General features: G+C 46.5%; 1 protein-coding gene across 1 annotated transcript in view; it reads right to left on the bottom strand.

Moving 5' to 3' along the window:
* The window catches only part of LOC138977916 (ATPase family AAA domain-containing protein 3-like), a 73,862-nt gene extending 57,100 nt beyond the window's left edge, over positions 1 to 16,762 (bottom strand). Inside the window, exons 1-6 of the mRNA XM_070350520.1 lie at positions 16,470 to 16,762; positions 11,380 to 11,456; positions 9,956 to 10,117; positions 8,592 to 8,661; positions 3,887 to 4,052; positions 1,273 to 1,342 (exon numbers count right to left, since the gene is read on the bottom strand). Of these exons, the coding sequence (XP_070206621.1) occupies positions 1,273 to 1,342; positions 3,887 to 4,052; positions 8,592 to 8,661; positions 9,956 to 10,117; positions 11,380 to 11,456; positions 16,470 to 16,695 (771 nt within the window). The 5' untranslated portion in view covers positions 16,696 to 16,762. The remainder of the gene's footprint in view (positions 1 to 1,272; positions 1,343 to 3,886; positions 4,053 to 8,591; positions 8,662 to 9,955; positions 10,118 to 11,379; positions 11,457 to 16,469) is intronic.
* Positions 16,763 to 23,763: the final 7,001 nt, after the last annotated feature.

Below are 23,763 nucleotides of genomic sequence, written 5' to 3' on the forward strand. Positions count from 1 at the left end.
CTTCCCAGGAAACAGGGGGGACAACCCTGCATTGTGCATCACTCCTGACCACCATTCATTCCTTACACACTGTTCTATTTCCCAGGAAACAGGAGGGACAACCCTGCATTGTGCATCACTCCTGATCACCATTCATTCCTTACACACTGTTCTACTTCCCAGGAAACAGGGGGGACAACCCTGTATTGTGCATCACTCCTGACCACCATTCATTAGTTACACACTGTTCTACTTCCCAGGAAACAGGGGGGACAACCCTGCATTGTGCATCACTCCTGATCACCATTCATTCCTTACACACTGATCTACTTCCCAGGAAACAGGGGGGACAACCCTGCATTGTGCATCACTCCTGACCACCATTCATTAGTTACACACTGTTCTACTTCCCAGGAAACAGGGAGGACAACCCTGCATTGTGCATCACTCCTGACCACCATTCATTCCTTACACACTGTTCTACTTCCCAGGAAACAGGAGGGACAACCCTGCATTGTGCATCACTCCTGATCACCATTCATTCCTTACACACTGTTCTACTTCCCAGGAAACAGGGGGGACAACCCTGCATTGTGCATCACTCCTGACCACCATTCATTAGTTACACACTGTTCTACTTCCCAGGAAACAGGGGGGACAACCCTGCATTGTGCATCACTCCTGACCACCATTCATTCCTTACACACTGTTCTACTTCCCAGGAAACAGGGAGGACAACCCTGCATTGTGCATCACCCCTGATCACCATTCATTCCTTACACACTGTTCTACTTCCCAGGAAACAGGAGGGACAACCCTGCATTGTGCATCACTCCTGATCACCATTCATTCCTTACACACTGTTCTACTTCCCAGGAAACAGGGAGGACAACCCTGCATTGTGCATCACTCCTGATCACCATTCATTCCTTACACACTGTTCTACTTCCCAGGAAACAGGAGGGACAACCCTGCATTGTGCATCACTCCTGATCACCATTCATTCCTTACACACTGTTCTACTTCCCAGGAAACAGGGAGGACAACCCTGCATTGTGCATCACTCCTGATCACCATTCATTAGTTACACACTGTTCTACTTCCCGGGAAACAGGGGGGACAACCCTGCATTGTGCATCACTCCTGACCACCATTCATTCCTTACACACTGTTCTACTTCCCAGGAAACAGGGGGGACTACCCTGTATTGTGCATCACTCCTGACCACCATTCATTAGTTACACACTGTTCTTCTTCCCAGGAAACAGGGGGCACAACCCTGGGAGCACTCACTGTGGCCGTGACCTTGTCCCAGTCGCCGATAAAGGCCTGGAACCCGGTACCAAGCACCGAGCCTGCTGTTCTGAAATCACACAATCATTGAAATAACACACACATCTCATATCACTTCCCAGGGCAACATTAGCTATTCAATAGATGAGGATACTGCCTCAAACAAAAGGGTGTGTGTTTGCAAACACAATGCAATCCGTACACTAACAGAGTGAAAGTGATTCTTTCTTTACTTTCTTTATTTGGTGTTTAACGTCAGTGAAAGTGATATGTTAAAAGACCAGCAAAGTGATATGTTAAAAGACCAGCAAAGTGATATGTTAAAAGACCAGCAAAGTGATATCATGTTAAAAGACCAGCAAAGTGATATGTTAAAAGACCAGCAAAGTGATATCATGTTAAAAGACCAGCAAAGTGACATCATGTTAAAAGACCAGCAAAGTGATATCATGTTAAAAGACCAGCAAAGTGATATGTTAAAAGACCAGCAAAGTGATATCATGTTAAAAGACCAGCAAAGTGACATCATGTTAAAAGACCAGCAAAGTGATATGTTAAAAGACCAGCAAAGTGACATCATGTTAAAAGACCAGCAAAGTGATATCATGTTAAAAGACCAGCAAAGTGATATGTTAAAAGACCAGCAAAGTGATATGTTAAAAGACCAGCAAAGTGATATCATGTTAAAAGACCAACAAAGTGATATGTTAAAAGACCAGCAAAGTGATATGTTAAAAGACCAGCAAAGTGATATGTTAAAAGACCAGCAAAGTGATATCATGTTAAAAGACCAGCAAAGTGATATCATGTTAAAAGACCAGCAAAGTGATATGTTAAAAGACCAGCAAAGTGATATGTTAAAAGACCAGCAAAGTGATATGTTAAAAGACCAGCAAAGTGATATCATGTTAAAAGACCAGCAAAGTGATATGTTAAAAGACCAGCAAAGTGATATCATGTTAAAAGACCAGCAAAGTGATATGTTAAAAGACCAGCAAAGTGATATCATGTTAAAAGACCAGCAAAGTGATATGTTAAAAGACCAGCAAAGTGATATCATGTTAAAAGACCAGCAAAGTGATATCATGTTAAAAGACCAGCAAAGTGATATCATGTTAAAAGACCAGCAAAGTGATATGTTAAAAGACCAGCAAAGTGATATCATGTTAAAAGACCAGCAAAGTGATATCATGTTAAAAGACCAGCAAAGTGATATCATGTTAAAAGACCAGCAAAGTGATATCATGTTAAAAGACCAGCAAAGTGATATCATGTTAAAAGACCAGCAAAGTGATATCATGTTAAAAGACCAGCAAAGTGATATGTTAAAAGACCAGCAAAGTGATATGTTAAAAGACCAGCAAAGTGATATCATGTTAAAAGACCAGCAAAGTGATATCATGTTAAAAGACCAGCAAAGTGATATCATGTTAAAAGACCAGCAAAGTGATATCATGTTAAAAGACCAGCAAAGTGATATGTTAAAAGACCAGCAAAGTGACATCATGTTAAAAGACCAGCAAAGTGATATCATGTTAAAAGACCAGCAAAGTGATATCATGTTAAAAGACCAGCAAAGTGATATGTTAAAAGACCAGCAAAGTGATATGTTAAAAGACCAGCAAAGTGATATCATGTTAAAAGACCAGCAAAGTGATATGTTAAAAGACCAGCAAAGTGATATCATGTTAAAAGACCAGCAAAGTGATATCATGTTAAAAGACCAGCAAAGTGATATCATGTTAAAAGACCAGCAAAGTGATATGTTAAAAGACCAGCAAAGTGATATCATGTTAAAAGACCAGCAAAGTGATATCATGTTAAAAGACCAGCAAAGTGATATGTTAAAAGACCAGCAAAGTGATATCATGTTAAAAGACCAGCAAAGTGATATGTTAAAAGACCAGCAAAGTGATATGTTAAAAGACCAACAAAGTGACAGACAGTCTAGCTCTTCATGAAATGGCTGCAAGTCTCATCTGTTTTCAGACTGGTTGGCTCTCTAAAACACATACAGTTATTCATGTTATTCCCTCTACCAACCTCTCACGATTACACAGACAACCAGTTGCTAGATTTGCACACCTAAAAGTTAATGTGTTCTGTGATGAGATTCTTGTTACATGTAGTGATGTACTCTACAGTCTGGTAAACAGACATTCACTCACCTGATGGACTCTACAGTCTGGTAAACAGACATTCACTCACCTGATGTACTCTACAGTCTGGTAAACAGACATTCACTCACCTGATGGACTCTACAGTCTGGTAAACAGACATTCACTCACTTGATGGACTCTACAGTCTGGTAAACAGACATTCACTCACTTGATGGACTCTAGCACGGTCTGGTAAACAGACATTCACTCACCTGATGTACTCTACAGTCTGTTAAACAGACATTCACTCACCTGATGTACTCTACAGTCTGGTAAACAGACATTCACTCACCTGATGTACTCTACAGTCTGGTAAACAGACATTCACTCACCTGATGGACTCTACAGTCTGGTAAACAGACATTCACTCACTTGATGGACTCTAGCACGGTCTGGTAAACAGACATTCACTCACCTGATGGACTCTACAGTCTGGTAAACAGACATTCACTCACTTGATGGACTCTAGCACGGTCTGTCTGTTCTCGGCAGCTTTCAGTTTGATCTGTTCTCTGATGATGTCCATGTTCTCGCGGTCGACCTTGGCCTTGCCGCGTAACTCCGCCTCCAGTCGCTGCATCTCGTTCTTGTGACGAAGCTCGGCCTCGTGCTCTATGGTCGCTGTCACACAAAACATCACACATCACTTTTCATGGTCGCTGTCACACAAAACATCACACATCACTTTTCATGGTCGCTGTCACACAAAACATCACACATCACTTTTCATGGGACACACTGCATAACAAAAAGAAAATGAGAAGAAAGAAAATGAATTGTGAAGTACCCCCCCCCCCCCCCCCACCCATTTTCATTTTTTAACTAAAATATTTGTTAGAGGCCGAACAGTGAGGAATGTTTTCCTGTTCTCTCTATACCATGACACAACAGTTACAAGAGGACTAAGATAGACACAGAGAGAGGCCGAACAGTGAGGAATGTTTTCCTGTTCTCTCTATACCATGACACAACAGTTACAAGAGGACTAAGATAGACACAGAGAGAGGCCGAACAGTGAGGAATGTTTTCCTGTTCTCTCTATACCATGACACAACAGTTACAAGAGGACTAAGATAGACACAGAGAGAGGCCGAACAGTGAGGAATGTTTTCCTGTTCTCTCTATACCATGACACAACAGTTACAAGAGGACTAAGATAGACACAGAGAGAGTCCGAGACAGAGAGACACAAAGAGAAACAGAGGGAGAGAGACAGATACACAGACAGAGGGAGGCAGACAGACAGAGAAACAGACAGAGAGATAGATACAGAGGGAGGCAGACAGACAGACAGACAGATAGATACAGAGGGAGGCAGACAGACAGAGAGACAGAGAGACAGACACAGAGGGAGGCAGACAGACAGATAGATACAGAGGGAGGCAGACAGACAGAGAGACAGACAGAGAGATAGATACAGAGGGAGGCAGACAGACAGAGAGACAGACAGATAGATACAGAGGGAGGCAGACAGACAGAGAGACAGACAGAGAGATAGATACAGAGGGAGGCAGACAGAGAGATAGATACAGAGGGAGGCAGACAGACAGAGAGACAGACAGAGAGATAGATACACACAGAGACAGACAGAGAGAGAGATAGATACAGAGGGAGGCAGACAGACAGAGAGATAGATACAGAGGGAGGCAGACAGACAGAGAGACAGAGAGATAGATACACAGAGAGACAGACAGACAGAGATAGATACAGAGTGAGACAGACAGACAGAGAGATAGATACACAGAGAGACAGACAGAGAGAGGCCGAGACAAAGACAGACAGAGGGAGAGAGACAGACAGATGGAGAGAGAGACAAACAGATGGAGAGAGAGTGAGACAGTTGGCGAAAGAGACAGACAGATGGAGAGAGACAGAGGGCGAAAGAGACAGACAGATGGAGAGAGAGTGAGACAGAGGGCGAAAGAGACAGACAGAGGGAGACAGACAGAGGGAGACAAACAGATGGAGAGAGAGTGAGACAGAGGGCGAAAGAGACAGACAGAGGGAGAGAGAGTGAGACAGAGGACGAAAGAGACAGACAGAGGGAGAGAGAGAGACAGAGGGCGAAAGAGACAGACAGAGGGAGAGAGAGTGAGACAGAGGGCGAAAGAGACAGACAGAGGGAGACAGACAGAGGGAGACAGACAGAGGGAGAGAGAGAGAGACAGAGGACGAAAGAGACAGGCAGATGGAGAGAGAGACAGAGGGCGAAAGAGACAGACAGAGGGAGACAGACAGATGGAGACAGACAGAGGGAGAGAGAGAGAGACAGAGGACGAAAGAGACAGACAGAGGGAGACAGACAGAGGGAGACAGACAGAGGGAGAGAGAGAGAGACAGAGGACGAAAGAGACAGGCAGATGGAGAGAGAGACAGAGGGCGAAAGAGACAGACAGAGGGAGACAGACAGATGGAGACAGACAGAGGGAGAGAGACAGACAGATGGACGAAAGAGACAGACAGATGGAGAGAGAGTGAGACAGAGGGCGAAAGAGACAGACAGAGGGAGACAGACAGATGGAGACAGACAGAGGGAGAGAGAGTGAGACAGAGGGCGAAAGAGACAGACAGAGGGAGACAGACAGATGGAGACAGACAGAGGGAGAGAGAGAGAGACAGAGGGCGAAAGAGACAGACAGATGGAGAGAGAGTGAGACAGAGGGCGAAAGAGACAGACAGAGGGAGACAGACAGATGGAGACAGACAGATGGAGAGAGAGTGAGACAGTTGGCGAAAGAGACAGACAGAGGGAGACAGACAGATGGAGACAGACAGAGGGAGAGAGAGTGAGACAGAGGGCGAAAGAGACAGACAGAGGGCGAAAGAGACAGACAGATGGAGAGAGAGTGAGACAGAGGACGAAAGAGACAGACAGAGGGAGACAGACAGATGGAGACAGACAGAGGGAGAGAGAGTGAGACAGAGGGCGAAAGAGACAGACAGAGGGAGACAGACAGATGGAGACAGACAGATGGAGAGAGAGTGAGACAGAGGGCGAAAGAGACAGACAGAGGGAGACAGACAGATGGAGACAGACAGAGGGAGAGAGAGTGAGACAGAGGGCGAAAGAGACAGACAGAGGGCGAAAGAGACAGACAGAGGGCGAAAGAGACAGACAGAGGGAGACAGACAGAGGGAGAGAGAGAGAGACAGAGGGCGAAAGAGACAGACAGAGGGCGAAAGAGAGAGACAGAGGGCGAAAGAGACAGACAGAGGGCGAAAGAGACAGACAGAGGGCGAAAGAGACAGACAGAGGGAGACAGACAGAGGGCGAAAGAGACAGACAGAGGGCGAAAGAGACAGACAGAGGGAGACAGACAGAGGGAGAGAGAGAGAGACAGATGGGGAGAGACAGATGGAGAGAGTCAGATGGAGAGAGACAGACAGATACAGATAGAGAGAGACAGACAGATGGAGACAGACAGAGGGAGAGAGAGTGAGACAGAGGGCGAAAGAGACAGACAGAGGGAGAGAGAGAGAGACAGAGGGCGAAAGAGACAGACAGAGGGAGAGAGAGAGAGACAGAGGGAGAGAGAGAGAGACAGAGGGCGAAAGAGACAGACAGAGGGAGAGAGAGAGAGACAGAGGGAGAGAGAGAGAGACAGAGGGCGAAAGAGACAGACAGAGGGAGAGAGAGACAGACAGAGGGCGAAAGAGACAGACAGATGGAGAGAGACAGAGGGAGACAGACAGAGGGAGAGAGAGAGAGGGAGACAGACAGAGGGAGACAGACAGAGGGAGAGAGACAGAGGGAGACAGACAGAGGGAGACAGACAGAGGGAGACAGACAGAGGGAGAGAGAGAGAGACAGAGGGCGAAAGAGACAGACAGAGGGAGAGAGAGAGAGACAGAGGGAGAGAGAGAGAGAGACAGAGGGCGAAAGAGACAGACAGAGGGAGAGAGAGACAGACAGAGGGCGAAAGAGACAGACAGATGGAGAGAGACAGAGGGAGACAGACAGAGGGAGAGAGAGAGAGACAGAGGGCGAAAGAGACAGACAGATGGAGACAGACAGAGGGAGAGAGAGAGAGACAGAGGGCGAAAGAGACAGACAGATGGAGAGAGAGTGAGACAGTTGGCGAAAGAGACAGACAGATGGAGAGAGAGTGAGACAGAGGGCGAAAGAGACAGACAGAGGGAGACAGACAGAGGGAGAGAGAGAGAGACAGAGGGCGAAAGAGACAGACAGAGGGCGAAAGAGACAGACAGAGGGAGACAGACAGAGGGAGAGAGAGAGAGACAGAGGGCGAAAGAGACAGACAGACAGATGGAGAGAGAGTGAGACAGAGGGCGAAAGAGACAGACAGATGGAGAGAGACAGAGGGAGACAGACAGAGGGAGAGAGAGAGAGACAGAGGGCGAAAGAGACAGACAGAGGGAGAGAGAGAGAGACAGAGGGCGAAAGAGACAGACAGATGGAGAGAGACAGAGGGAGACAGACAGATGGAGAGAGAGTGAGACAGAGGGCGAAAGAGACAGACAGATGGAGAGAGAGTGAGACAGTTGGCGAAAGAGACAGACAGATGGAGAGAGAGTGAGACAGAGGGCGAAAGAGACAGACAGATGGAGACAGACAGAGGGAGAGAGAGAGAGACAGAGGACGAAAGAGACAGGCAGATGGAGAGAGAGACAGAGGGCGAAAGAGACAGACAGAGGGAGACAGACAGAGGGAGAGAGAGAGAGACAGAGGACGAAAGAGACAGACAGATGGAGAGAGAGTGAGACAGAGGGCGAAAGAGACAGACAGAGGGAGACAGACAGATGGAGACAGACAGAGGGAGAGAGAGTGAGACAGAGGGCGAAAGAGACAGACAGAGGGAGACAGACAGATGGAGACAGACAGAGGGAGAGAGAGTGAGACAGAGGGCGAAAGAGACAGACAGATGGAGACAGACAGAGGGAGAGAGAGTGAGACAGAGGGCGAAAGAGACAGACAGAGGGAGACAGACAGAGGGAGAGAGAGTGAGACAGAGGGCGAAAGAGACAGACAGAGGGCGAAAGAGACAGACAGATGGAGAGAGAGTGAGACAGAGGACGAAAGAGACAGACAGATGGAGAGAGAGTGAGACAGAGGGCGAAAGAGACAGACAGAGGGAGAGAGACAGACAGACAGAGCGGCAGAGAGAGGGAGAGACAAGGGCGACACCTGGTGGCACTCACATCGTCTGAGAGCCTCTTGTTTCTTCACGGACTCTTCCTGTCGCCGTATATTCTCTTCATTCATCCTGGCCTGCAACACAGAGCAACATAATAGACACACACAGACAGATACACTAACACACACAGAGCAACATAATAGACACACACAGACAGACAGATACACACACAGAGCAACATAATAGACACACACAGACACACTAACACACACACACAGACACACCAACACAGAGCAACATAATAGACACACACAGACAGATACACTAACACACACAGACAGACACACCAACACACACACACAGACACACCAACACACACAGACAGATACACCAACACACACAGAGACACACCAACACAGAGCAACATAATAGACACACACAGACAGATACACCAACACACACAGAGACACACCAACACAGAGCAACATAATAGACACACACAGACAGATACACTAACACACACCAACACACACAGACAGACAGATACACACACAGAGCAACATAATACACACAGACAGACACACCAACACACACAGACAGACACACCAACACACACAGAGGCACACCAACACAGAGCAACATAATAGACACACACAGACAGATACACCAACACACACACACACAGACAGATACACCAACACACACAGAGACACACCAACACACACAGACACACCAACACACACAGACAGACAGACACACACAGAAACACCAACACACACAGACACACTAACACACACAGACACACCAACACAGAGCAACATAATTGACACACACAGACAGACACACACAGACAGACAGATACACTAACACACACAGACAGACACACTAACACACACAGACAGATACACTAACACACACAGACAGACACACCAACACACACACACAGACAGATACACTAACACACACCAACACACACAGACAGACAGATACACTAACACACACAGACAGACACACCAACACACACAGACAGACAGATACACTAACACACACAGACAGACACACCAACACACACAGACACACCAACACACACAGACAGACACACCAACACACACAGACAGACACACCAACACACACAGACAGACAGATACACTAACACACACAGACAGACACACCAACACACACACACAGACAGACAGACAGACTGTACCTGCTGATCATCGTAGCGTTTCCTGGTCAGCTGGTACTGTGCTCGTTGTTGCTGCTTATTTTCCTGTCACACACACACCCTGACAGACACACAGACAGACAGACTGTACCTGCTGATCATCTAGCGTTTCCTGACCAGCTGGTCCTGGTACTGTGCTCGTTGTTGCTGCTTATTTTCCTGTCACACACACACACACACACAGACAGACAGACGTACTGTACCTGCTGTGCCAGTTGATCATCATAGCGTTTCCTGGCCAGCTGGTCCTGGTACTGTGCTCGTTGTTGCTGCTGCTTGGTCTCCTCGGCCAGCGTCTTGCGACGTTCCTCCTGCTGCACTCTGACCTGCTCCACCTTCAGCTGCTCCAGCTGTGCCTCGTACTCCTGGGTCACATGACATGAATACCATCAGATGAGACAAGTTGAGATAACTATACATTCACTGATTCAGTACTCCTGGGTCACATGACATCAATACCATCAGATGAGACAAGTTGAGATAACTATACATTCACTGATTCAGTACTCCTGGGTCACATGACATCAATACCATCAGATGAGGCAAGTTGAGATAACTATACATTCACTGATTCAGTACTCCTGGGTCACATGACATGAATACCATCAGATGAGACAAGTTGAGATAACTGGGGTCACATGACATGAACACCATCAGATGAGACAAGTTGAGACAACTAAACATCAGTCCTCCTGTCGTCACATGACAGAAAACACCATGACATGAGGCAAGTTGAGACAACTATACATTCAGTCCTATGAGGTTTATCTCATAGAAACTCAGGCTGCTCACTCCCTAGGACAAGCAAGCTGCCATAGTGCAACATTGCTCACTCCCTAGGACAAGCAAGCTGCCATAGTGCAACATTGCTCACTCCCTAGGACAAGCAAGCTGCCATAGTGCAACATTGCTCACTCCCTAGGACAAGCAAGCTGCCATAGTGCAACATTGCTCATTCCCTAGGGCAAGCAAGCTGCCATAGTGCAACATTGCTCACTCCCTAGGGCAAGCAAGCTGCCATAGTGCAACATTGCTCACTCCCTAGGGCAAGCAAGCTGCCATAGTGCAACATTGCTCACTCCCTAGGGCAAGCAAGCTGCCATAGTGCAACATTGCTCACTCCCTAGGGCAAGCAAGCTGCCATAGTGCAACATTGCTCACTCCCTAGGACAAGCAAGCTGCCATAGTGCAACATTGCTCACTCCCTAGGACAAACAAGCTGCCATAGTGCAACATTGCTTACTCCCAAGGACAAGCAAGCTGCCATAGTGCAACATTGCTCACTCCCTAGGACAAGCAAGCTGCCATAGTGCAACATTGCTCACTTCTTTCTCTTTATCTTGCATGCATGTGTCAGTTTTTTTTAAAGCTCCTAAGACTTTTAGAATCTTAGACATTACACACGCCCGGCACGTCCAAAGTAGCTTCACTTTCAATGCTTGTTGCAAGGGGAAGTCCTTTGTAATCACGTCTTGACCCCCACCAAACAAACTACGACAGCAGAAGTCTTCATTGACACAAATTACTTACAGGACAAATGTGACTGTGAATACATAACAGAGATGGCCAAATCTCAAAATGCGGACATGAGTACCGACCTTGACACTGCGAGTATATGAGTACTGACCTTCATCTGTTTCTGTGTCTCCAGCTGTTTGGACACCTCCTGCTGCTTGGTGAGGTCCAGCGCTTCCCTTGCATACTCTGCAACGGTCAATTATACTCTGCAACGGCCAATTATACTCTGTAACAGTGAACACACAGTCTCTAAATTTCTCGTCACACAATAAGTCGATACACACAGTCTTACTGTCACAGGTGTCACCCAGTGTCGGAACACAATAAGTCGATACACACAGTCTAACTCTGTCACAGGTGTAACCCAGTGTCGGAACACAATAAGTCGATACACACAGTCTAACTCTGTCACAGGTGTAACCCAGTGGCGGAACACAATAAGTCGATACACACAGTCTTACTCTGTCACAGGTGTAACCCAGTGTCGGAACACAATAAGTCGATACACACAGTCTTACTCTGTCACAGGTGTAACCCAGTGTCGGAACACAATAAGTCGATACACACAGTCTTACTCTGTCACAGGTGTAACCCAGTGGCGGAACACAATAAGTCGATACACACAGTCTTACTGTCACAGGTGTAACCCAGTGTCGGAACACAATAAGTCGATACACACAGTCTAACTCTGTCACAGGTGTAACCCAGTGTCGGAACACAATAAGTCGATACACACAGTCTAACTCTGTCACAGGTGTAACCCAGTGTCGGAACACAATAAGTCGATACACACAGTCTTACTGTCACAGGTGTAACCCAGTGTCGGAACACAATAAGTCGATACACACAGTCTTACTCTGTCACAGGTGTAACCCAGTGTCGGAACACAATAAGTCGATACACACAGTCTAACTCTGTCACAGGTGTAACCCAGTGTCGGAACACAATAAGTCGATACACACAGTGTAACTCTGTCACAGGTGTAACCCAGTGTCGGAACACAATAAGTCGATACACACAGTCTTACTCTGTCACAGGTGTAACCCAGTGGCGGAACACAATAAGTCGATACACACAGTCTTACTCTGTCACAGGTGTAACCCAGTGGCGGAACACAATAAGTCGATACACACAGTCTTACTCTGTCACAGGTGTAACCCAGTGGCGGAACACAATAAGTCGATACACACAGTCTTACTGTCACAGGTGTAACCCAGTGTCGGAACACAATAAGTCGATACACACAGTCTTACTCTGTCACAGGTGTAACCCAGTGTCGGAACACAATAAGTCGATACACACAGTCTTACTCTGTCACAGGTGTCACCCAGTGTCGGAACACAATAAGTCGATACACACAGTCTAACTCTGTCACAGGTGTAACCCAGTGTCGGAACACAATAAGTCGATACACACCCAAGAAGTAAAGCTATAAGAGATGTGGAACGACAGAGGTTTCCACCCAAGAAGTAAAGCTATAAGAGATGTGGAACGACAGAGGTTTCCACCCAAGAAGTAAAGCTATAAGAGATGTGGAACAACAGGGGTTTCCACCCAAGAAGTAAAGCTATAATAGATGTGGAACGACAGGGGTTTCCACCCAAGAAGTAAAGCTATAAGAGATGTGGAACGACAGAGGTTTCCACCCAAGAAGTAAAGCTATAATAGATGTGGAACGACAGAGGTTTCCACCCAAGAAGTAAAGCTATAATAGATGTGGAACGACAGAGGTTTCCACCCAAGAAGTAAAGCTATAATAGATGTGGAACGACAGGGGTTTCCACCCAAGAAGTAAAGCTATAAGAGATGTGGAACGACAGGGGTTTCCACCCAAGAAGTAAAGCTATAAGAGATGTGGAACGACAGAGGTTTCCACCCAAGAAGTAATGCTAGAAGAGATGTGGAACGACAGAGGTTTCCACCCAAAGGTGGTGGAAGACTGGAAAAAGCGAGTGCCTAATTTGTGTGATGGATACGAGCCCTGTGACATTTTCAATGCAGACGAAAGCGGCTTTTACTACAGAGCACTGCCAAACAAATCCATGGTTGAAAAGGGGGATGACCGAGCTGGTGTGAAAACTTCAAAAGATCCTGTAACAGTGTTGTTCGCTGTAAGTGCTGCTGGTGAGAAACTTAAACCACTGTTGATTGGTCGGAGTGCAAAACCCAGGTGTTTTCAAGGACAAGATGTGGGCACACTTGGCGTGGAGATCCCTCAAAGCAGAAACCATTCAGAAGCGTTTCCTTAAATGTGGATTTTCGCTTGCAAGGGGTAAGTTTCTTTTTCTCCTGTGTGTGTGTGTGTGTGTGTGTGTGTGTGTGTGTGTGTGTGTGTGTGTGTGTGTGTGTGTCTGTCTGTCGCTCTCATCATTCTTTCTTTATTTGGTGTTTAACGTCGTTTTCAACCACGAAGGTTATATCGCGACGAGGGAAAGGGGGGAGATGGGATAGGGGAAAGGGGGGGGAGATGGGATAGAGCCACTTGTTAAGTGTTTCTTGTTCACAAAAGCACTAATCAAAAAATTGCTCCAGGGGCTTGCAACGTAGTACAATATATGACCTTACTGGGAGAATGCAAGTTTCCAGTACAAAGGACTAAACATTTCTTACATACTGCTTGACTAAAATCTTTACAAACATTGACTATTCTATACAAGAACCACTTAACAAGGGTAAAAGGAGAAACAGAATCCGTTAGTCGCCTCATACGACATGCGGGGTGCAGAGAAATAAGGATGTGGAAAAGAAGACTTTTGTTAAGTGAAATAAAGGTGATGGATCCAGTCAGGTAGAAATAAGACAACAAGAAAAGAATCGGAAAACTGCAGGGAATAGTAGGGAGAGTTTTCTTGGAAGGAAATATAGGTGAAAGGACTGGTAAGGCAGAAATAAGACAAAAGAAGAGAAGAAACAGAACCGTTAGTCGCCTCTTACGACATGCTGGGTAGCATCGGGTAAATTCTTTCTAGTCCCAACCAATATGGGACTCCCCCTAACCCGCGGGGGGTCGCTCTCATCAGCAGCACCATCATATCATATCTTTCATATCAAAATTCATCATCATTATCGTCATCGTCATCATTGTCGTTGTCGTCATCATCATCATCTCTCTCATAGTTCATCATCATCATGTCATTTATGTCACAGACATAGAATAGATCACATTCAAACACACACTTCAAATCAATTCTCTTTGTTTTATTTTTCAAATCAGGTGAAGGTGATCTGTCAGCTGCTCCAGATTCTGATCAGGTCACTGAGCAAGTTGATCTTGATGTTGGTGAGCAGCGTCGTCTTGATGTTGGTGAGCAGCGTCGTCTTGGTGACATGACAATCGAGGAGTTTTGTGCCATGGATGATGATTTACAAGTTGCTGCTGACTTTGAGCTCGACACACCTTCCACTTCCCAGACAGCAGAGGATGAGGATGCAGCGCTTGACGACAATGAGGATGATGAACAGATGGAAGAAGAGACAATGGACTTCAAGACAGCATCATCATATGCTCAGAAACTAACTCTTTTTGCATTGAAACATGCACCAGAACTGGTGGACACCATCGACAATGTCAACCATGAAATCGAAGCAGTTTGCTTGAGGAAACGGTCGTCAGCAACTCAAACTTCTCTGTTTTCTTTTTTTAAGAAAATCTGAGGTGACTTTCTTTGTGGCCCCCTGACCCCGCCCCCTCCCTCTGTAAGGACCCCCCTCCATAAGGACCGATTTTTGTCAACATTTTCAAGGTCGCTAGAGAGGGGTTCCACTGTACTGGCAGAGAAAAGCATGTCAAGCTTTGCCGGAATTTGTATGCATTGTGGATTTTTGTGCATTTGGAAGTGAAACAGTGTTTGGATTTGTGCCTGTGCATAAGCTGTGAATCATGGATTGGATTGTGCATCTGTGAAATAATCCTTTTCTGGGAATGTGCCACTGTTTGTGGAATCCGTGTGTGTTGGTGTGTACCAACTAGAGACTGATCCAGTGATGGAGTGTGTGATGGCTGTATTTCCTGGATTTTATTAGCCAGCCAGTAGGGAATGCTGTTGTGAACCAGGGAGTTTTGTTTCGTGTACAGAGATGATGTAGACCAGGTGAGAATAGACCTTTTGTTACCGGTACACCTTCTTTGGAATTGGCACAATAATTTGATGTGTAACTAACAACAGAAGAGAAGGCCAATGATAAGATTGAGAAAACCAAACATGCATGGTGTATTTTAATACTGGAACTTGAATAATTGTAATTGTGGTTATGATGACTGTGTGAGATGATACTTTGATATGAATTGTCGTTTCGATAATTACTGACTTTGCTTTTACTTTTTGTTTTCCCAGCCGAGCGGACTCTTGGTGGGATAGCGTATTTATTACCGTGTTTTTCTAGAGCGTGTTGTGTGTTGGTAGAGCACACACTAGTGACTTTATAGTGTTGTGGCAACAGAACTTTTTTGTAGTAGAGATTTGACTCAAGCTACTTTTAATTTGAGTGCGGAGTATGTGCTTGCACCTTTTTCAGACTAAGTGTTGAAAGTGTTTATTGGAAAAGTAGCATTAGTCTGACGGACCTATTTTAACTGTTATTTTAAATGCTTGGTGATAGTGTGCGTGTGTGTTATGCAATAAAAGAGGACAGAGAACATTCAGCAATTTATTGAGGTCTAACGAATGACGTCTCACAACGTGCGTGGTCGTCCTAGGCGGTCAAGAAAGCCGCCGTGATCATTGCGCAGACGACACTTCTAGACCGCCAATATTTTTTGTGCGCATCACGTGCTCCACATAAATCGGCCGGAAACGAAGCAATTGGGAAACCTGGATTCATTGAACTTTTAACTTTAGTGTGTTCTCTCCCTCTCGCTTCTTCTGATTGCCACCACCCGCATGCGCTCCACCACACAGTGACAAAGACTGAAAGAGCGTGCAGTCATTTAACTGACTGGATCTCAGACCGACCCATGCCCAGTGACTTGTAGCTCTCTCACACACATTTAATACATATATATAGAGAGAGAGAGAGAGGGGGGGGGGCAGAGAGAGAAGAATGATCCAGAGCGTCTGCTGCAATCGAAGTGCGATCTTGAATCATGCTGGCTACTCTCAGTCTCATCAAAAGTACGACATAATTCATGGCAAAACAGCACAGTTAGAACTACATTGACTGTACGACATAATTCATATTGACTGTAAACATTTCACTCACTGGATCGTTCAAGCTCTTTCGCTGCCTGTGCTGCTCTCTCCAACGCCGCAGAATCAAAACGATAGGCGTCCGATGACTTGCCGAACAGCCCCCCTCCTCCACCCTTGTCTTTTCCTCCGTCTCCAGAACCTCCGGCGTCTCCCCCTCCCCCTGAGGACGGAGGTGGTACCGGGAACTGTGGGACATCCCCATGTCCCTTGTTGCCGACGCCAAAAAGCCAGGACATGATGGAAACTTGCAGACGCCCTGACTGCGATTATGTAGCGAATAACCTTGTGCCTTCTGCTTCACGTGGGTGCCCGGCGGAAGTTGCTTCTCATTTGCTGTCTGCAAATTTGTGTACACATATACTAGTGACGTACTACGCTTTTCGGGGTAAAAACTCTGCTGGCTTCCACGAAACTTGTATTTTTAGGTGTTACCTCCCTTGGTCCACCACGCTGGCTCAGCTCAGCTTCAGCTTATTTGCTAAGTTGGGCAATCAGTCAGTATCATTTTGCATCGCTTTGTGAGAACGTTTTGCTGAAAGTTTCAAACTATTTACAATATAAGTCGTATCACTTTTTGAGAAAGTTTACCTGAAAGCTCCATGATTTTGATAAGTCACTGGTACAAACAAACAAACAAACAAACAAACAACACCGTAAGCGCCCGTGTGCCACCCACAGTGTAAGTTACATGCTTGGGGAAAATCATACTGCGGGGGCCCGGGTAGCTCAGGTGGTAGAGCACTGGACTTGTGATCGAAAGGTCGCTGGTTCGAATCCGGGCCGGGACGGACACGGGTCAACTTTATGTGCAGACCCAGAGACGGTATCCATCTCCCACCCCCGTGTCACCACAATGGCACGTTAAAGATCTTGGTCATTCTACCATAAGTGCAGATGGCTGATACCACCTAAACACGCATACATCAAAAGCCGTGAGGGCGTAAAAACTCGAATCGTATAAACCAATTCATGTCCAATATAGGCAATAAGCCCCTTAACATTTACTACTAATCATACTGCGTGTGTACGCCTGACGTGGGTTTCAACCCGGCTAACTCGGGAATTGTGTACGGGGTCAGCTGTCACTGAGTATAGTGATGTACTGCTGGATGCCGGCCAGAGTCCCTTCCTTTCCGCCCCCCCCCCTCGCTCACACACACACACACATAATACACACACACGATGTGTTTTGATTCGTTGTTCCCTGTCTTTCAGCGTCCCATTTGTTGCCCGTCAGCCTTGTGTTTTGATTCGTTGTTCACCGTCTTTCAGCGTCCCATATGTTGCCGTCAGACACGTGTTTTGATTCGTTGTTCACTGTCTTTCAGCGTCCCATATGTTGCCCGTCAGCCATGTGTTTTGATTCGTTGTTCACCGTCTTTCAGCGTCCCATATGTTGCCCGTCAGCCATGTGTTTTGATTCGTTGTTCACCGTCTTTCAGCGTCCCATGTGTTGCCCGTCAGACACGTGTTTTGATTCGTTGTTCACCGTCTTTCAGCGTCCCATGTGTTGCCCGTCAGCCATGTGTTTTGATTCGTTGTTCACCGTCTTTCAGCGTCCCGTATGTTGCCCGTCAGACATGTGTTTTGTTATTGTCACCCTATATCTATATATCTAAATGTGTGTTGGTGGTACACTGTTATTGTCACCCTTGCTATTTCATATGTTACGTAGATTTCCATTGGTCAATTGGGCAAAACTGAGCTCAATTTTGATATCAACGACCTCTTTATTGCTTCCCCACTTCAAAAACTAAGACACCTACATTTAAAAACAAAAGAATATATACTGTTCAAAAAAAGAAACGCATAGTTGCTACTTGCCAAATTTGTTTTATTTTTCGAAAAAACTAACAGAAAATCCAATATTTAGATTATTTGTTTGAAATTTGGTATGGACACAGTTGAATGCACACACAGTTCATTTGCATCTTCAAATCAATCAGTCAATCAATACGATTGGGTGCCGAGGCTGTCAAGTCAGTAGGGGGTGTGACTGCCTTGAGCAGCAACAACTGCCCGGCACCTTCTGGGCATGGACTGGATCAGATGCCGGATATCTTGCTGTGGGATGGTGTCCCACTCCTCCTGAAGTGCCTGCAATAGATCGCGGTGATTTGCCGGCGCTTCTTCTCGCCTGCGCACACGTCTGTCCAATTCATCCCAGAGGTGTTCTATCGGGTTCATGTCTGGCGACATAAATGGCCAGGGAAGCACCTGGACATGGTGGTCGGTGAGGAACTGGGTGGTGAGTCGTGCTGTGTGCGGGCGAGCGTTGTCCTGCTGGAATATGGCATCCTGGTCAGCCAGAAGAGGAAGGGCGTGTGGGCGCAGAATTTCCTCCACGTATCGCTGGGCAGTTATGCGCCCTTGGACGTGCACCAGGGTGCTCCTTCCAGCGGTATTGATCGCCCCCCACACCATGACGCCTCCACCACCATGAACGGGTGCCTCATCCACACAGTTGGGCGCGTAACGTTCGTTTACTCTCCGGTAGACCCTCCTCCGACCATCATGTCGCTGGAGCAGGAAGTAGGACTCGTCGCTGAACCACACGTGTCTCCAGTGATTCCGGACGGTCCAGCGTAGGTACGTGCTGGTTGCCCCACTGCACTCGGTTCTGGCGATGGCGGCGGGTGAGGACAGCTCCTCTGTGAGGTCTGCGAGCTCTCAAACCAGCTTCATGCAGGCGGTTCCGCACGGTCTGGTCCGATAATCGGTGTGGCCCGGGGAGAGCCTGGACAGAAGATGAGGCCGACAGGAAACGATTCCGGAGGTGGCGGAGCCGTATGAAGCGGTCGGAAGCAGCAGTTGTCGCCCTTGGTCTTCCCGCTCGTGGCAAGTCAGCAACGGAGCCAGTGGCTTGAAACCTGACCCACAGTCTACTGATGGTGCTCTGGGACACGTGGAAGTGCCTGGCGATTGCACTTTGACTTTGGCCTGCTTGTAAACGACCCAATGCAATTTGGCGGTCTTCTCTGCTCAATCGGGCCATCTTTCGTCGCTGAATTGTCGTCTGATTTCTTTGTGGCGAACAATCCGCTTTTATGGGTTTTGGAAGACATGGTGAGAGCTCAATATTCCCCGAGTTTCACGAGATTACACTGAAGCATGACGAGTGGTCATGCCAAATGAGCAATTTTGACATTGTAGCCACTGATAACGCATGCGTCACGTGCAGAGCTCACTTGGGGCAATGGACGAAAGGTCGACGACCAGATAAACATTTTCTGCAGTTTGGTGGATATCCTTGTAGCCATATAACTAAATTAACCAAATATTACAAGCTATGCGTTTCTTTTTTTGAACAGTATATATGAAAATGCAATTATGCCAGAATTTAGTTGAGCAAGTGACTAATTACTTTTTGAAAGAAAAGACATTTGGAAATACTGGAAAGTACAAGAAAAGAGTGAACAAAAAGAAATAATAATCAGAGGGAGGGATATGGAACAGCCAAAACTGAGACAAATACTTTGGTAATTTCTTTACAGTGAATACAAAGTGTCCAGAGAAATAGCAATATATCTAACACTGGAGGAATACCAAGCCGGGTGGATCGCGAGACAGAGTAGCGGTTTGCCGGCTTAGAGCACGTGTTGAAAATTTTCATCCACCAGTTTGTGCCCGGGGTCCACCTGAATATGCCCACCAAATTTGATGCAGCATATTTACGATATCACAAACAGAACTGTACAATCCACAGGTGTTGCCTTGCGAGCTATAAATAGCTCACAACTTCTAAGGCGAACAACTCTGCAGAGTCTGCTGTAAAGGGCGACGGTAGTCTCCCTGTCACACCCGCCCCCGTTTGAATGAACTTTGTCCTCAAAGTTCGGAACTATGGACCCGCCAAGCTTAGGTCCCTCCCAGATTCGTGGAATGGGAACAGCACGAAAATGATTCAGTGGCCATAATGCCATTCCTGAACATATCATGTCGAGTCCCATCCCTGTCGACGACGCCGAATGTAACCGAGTACCGAAACACCACAATCACCTTTGGAGGCGAAGTCCACTCAAACAGGATTGAGAAATTTAGAGCTTATCTCTAAGTCCTTTAAAAACTGTTATGGCTTCTCAAAGGAAGGCCAGAACATACAGACACACTAAAGCCGCCAGACCACATCACAAACAGAACTCTACAATCCACACGTGTTGCCCACACACACACACACACACACACACACACGTACACACACACACACACACACACACACACACACACACACACACACACACACACACACACACACACACAGAGAAGCCGTATAGATATATATATATATAAATATATAGAGATAGATGACAGTGTATTTTTCGCGTGGCTATAAATTGATTCGACCTTTGCACGTTTACAGTGAGGACAACTTAGGGGTGCAAGGAAAGCGTTCTGGACAGTGCAGTGACCTTCTAAAAATAGTAACGGAACGGGAATATCCGCGCGCCACACGAAGGAAGGGAGATGAACGCTGAAAACACTAGAGAAGATAAGGAAGAGTTACTGGGAATGGATCCAGAGAAAAACCAAAATCGGTTCAGCGCTGCGCGCTGAGAGCACGTGTTGAAATATCTCATCGACCAGGTTGTGTCCGGGGTGTACCTGAATATGGCCACCAAATTTGAAACAGATCCATCGAGAACCTTGGCCGCGCATCGCGAACACACAGACAGACAGACAGACAGACAGACACAAGTCGTATATATATATAGATATAGATTGACGGACTGTGTGATGATATCTTCTGCTATTGGTCTCGACCTCCGGTCTCGATTTTGATATCACTGTCTCAACAGACCATAGCAGAAGATATCATCACACAGTCCGTCAATATTGGGTGATATGTGTGTTGGTGGTACACGGTCATTGTCACCCTATATCTATACTAGCAGTTAAGCCCGGCTTCGCCCGGGAGTAAGCGGAGCCCTGTAGCAATTTAAGACGCTCGCTATCCCATTATCATTAGCTTTACCTCCTTTGTTTGGATACAAAAAAAGAGTTATCTCCCTTACCTTCTAGAAATTTCCGGAACTGTCCAGTTAATTTTTCTTTCTTCATTTCTTCCCCTCATAGGAGCAATAGCGAGTCTCTAATATCACTGGCATGATGTGCTTGCTACAGGTGAACAGTAGGCACTGAACTGGTCTTGCACCATATAGGCTGTATTCAATAAATGGGAGGTCCATAATCTGAGAAAGGAAACAATGAATCAAGAAACTAAAACCCAGGTGCACATCTGCGTCACCTAGGGAGTGTACGTGCACACTATCTTGTTCCTGCCTCTTGCCATCTCAGAGGTATGGCGACCACAGACAAAAAAGAGTTATCTCCCTTACCTTCTAGAAATTTCCGGAACTGTCCAGTTAATTTTTCATTCTTCATTTCTTCCCCTCATAGGAGCAATAGCGAGTCTCTAATATCACTGGCATGATGTGCTTGCTACAGGTGAACAGTAGGCACTGAACTGGTCTTGCACCATATAGGCTGTATTCAATAAATGGGAGGTCCATAATCTGAGAAAGGAAACAATGAATCAAGAAACTAAAACCCAGGTGCACATCTGCGGCACCTGGGGAGTGTACGTGCACACTATCTTGTTCCTGCCTCTTGCCATCTCAGAGGTATGGCGACCACAGACAAAAAAGAGTTATCTCCCTTACCTTCTAGAAATTTCCGGAACTGTCCAGTTCATTTTTCATTCTTCATTTCTTCCCCTCATAGGAGCAATAGCAAGTCTCTAATATCACTGGCATGATGTGCTTGCTACAGGTGAACAGTTATCTCCCTTACCTTCTAGAAATTTCCGGAACTGTCCAGTTAATTTTTCGTTCTTTATTTCTTCCCCTCATAGGAGCAACAGCGAGTCTCTAATATCACTGGCATGATGTGCTTGCTACAGGTGAACAGTAGGCACTGAACTGGTCTTGCACCATATAGGCTGTATTCAATAAATGGGAGGTCCATAATCTGAGAAAGGAAACAATGAATCAAGAAACTAAAACCCAGGTGCACATCTGCGGCACCTAGGGAGTGTACGTGCACACTATCTTGTTCCTGCCTCTTGCCATCTCAGAGGTATGGCGACCACAGACAAAAAAGAGTTATCTCCCTTACCTTCTAGAAATTTCCGGAACTGTCCAGTTAATTTTTCATTCTTCATTTCTTCCCCTCATAGGAGCAACAGCGAGTCTCTAATATCACTGGCATGATGTGCTTGCTACAGTTGAACAGTAGGCACTGAACTGGTCTTGCACCATATAGGCTGTATTCAATAAATGGGAGGTCCATAATCTGAGAAAGGAAACAATGAATCAAGAAACTAAAACCCAGGTGCACATCTGCGGCACCTAGGGAGTGTACGTGCACACTATCTTGTTCCTGCCTCTTGCCATCTCAGAGGTATGGCGACCACAGACAGACAGACAGACACTCTCTTTTATTATATGTATAGATATCTAAATGTGTGTTGATGGTACACTGTAATTGTCACCCAATATTTATATATCTATATGTGTGTTGGCGGTATGGCGAAGGTTATAAAGGTGAGGTAACGGTAGTCACGTGACCATGTTTGGTGGTAGTCACGTGACCATGTTTGGTGGTAGTCACGTGACCATGTTTGGTGGTAATGGAGCAACATGCTAGAGATCTCAACAACTCTCTTGATGAGGGCGGTGCCAATCGTAGCCCTTGTTGCCCCCCCTTCACATGCTAGAGATCTCAACAACTCTCTTGATGAGGGCGGTGCCAATCGTAGCCCTTGCTACCCCCCCCCCCCCCTTCAAATGCTAGAGATCTCAACAACTCTCTTGATGAGGGCGGTGGCCATCGTAGCCCTTGCTACCCCCCCCCCCCCTTCAAATGCTAGAGATCTCAACAACTCTCTTGATGAGGGCGGTGCCAATCGTAGCCCTTGCTACCCCCCCTTCACATGCTAGAGATCTCAACAACTCTCTTGATGAGGGCGGTGCCAATCGTAGCCCTTGTTGCCCCCCCTTCACATGCTAGAGATCTCAACAACTCTCTTGATGAGGGCGGTGCCAATCGTAGCCCTTGTTGCCCCCCCTTCACATGCTAGAGATCTCAACAACTCTCTTGATGTGGGCGGTGCCAATCGTAGCCCTTGTTGCCTCCCCCTTCACATGCTAGAGATCTCAACAACTCTCTTGATGAGGGCGGTGCCAATCGTTGCCCTTGCTACCCCCCCCCCTTCACATGCTAGAGATCTCAACAACTCTCTTGATGAGGGCGGTGCCAATCGTAGCCCTTGTTGCCCCCCCTTCACATGCTAGAGATCTCAACAA

The sequence above is a fragment of the Littorina saxatilis genome, linkage group LG10, assembly GCF_037325665.1.
Source record: "Littorina saxatilis isolate snail1 linkage group LG10, US_GU_Lsax_2.0, whole genome shotgun sequence".
In the NCBI taxonomy this organism is placed as follows: domain Eukaryota; kingdom Metazoa; phylum Mollusca; class Gastropoda; order Littorinimorpha; family Littorinidae; genus Littorina; species Littorina saxatilis.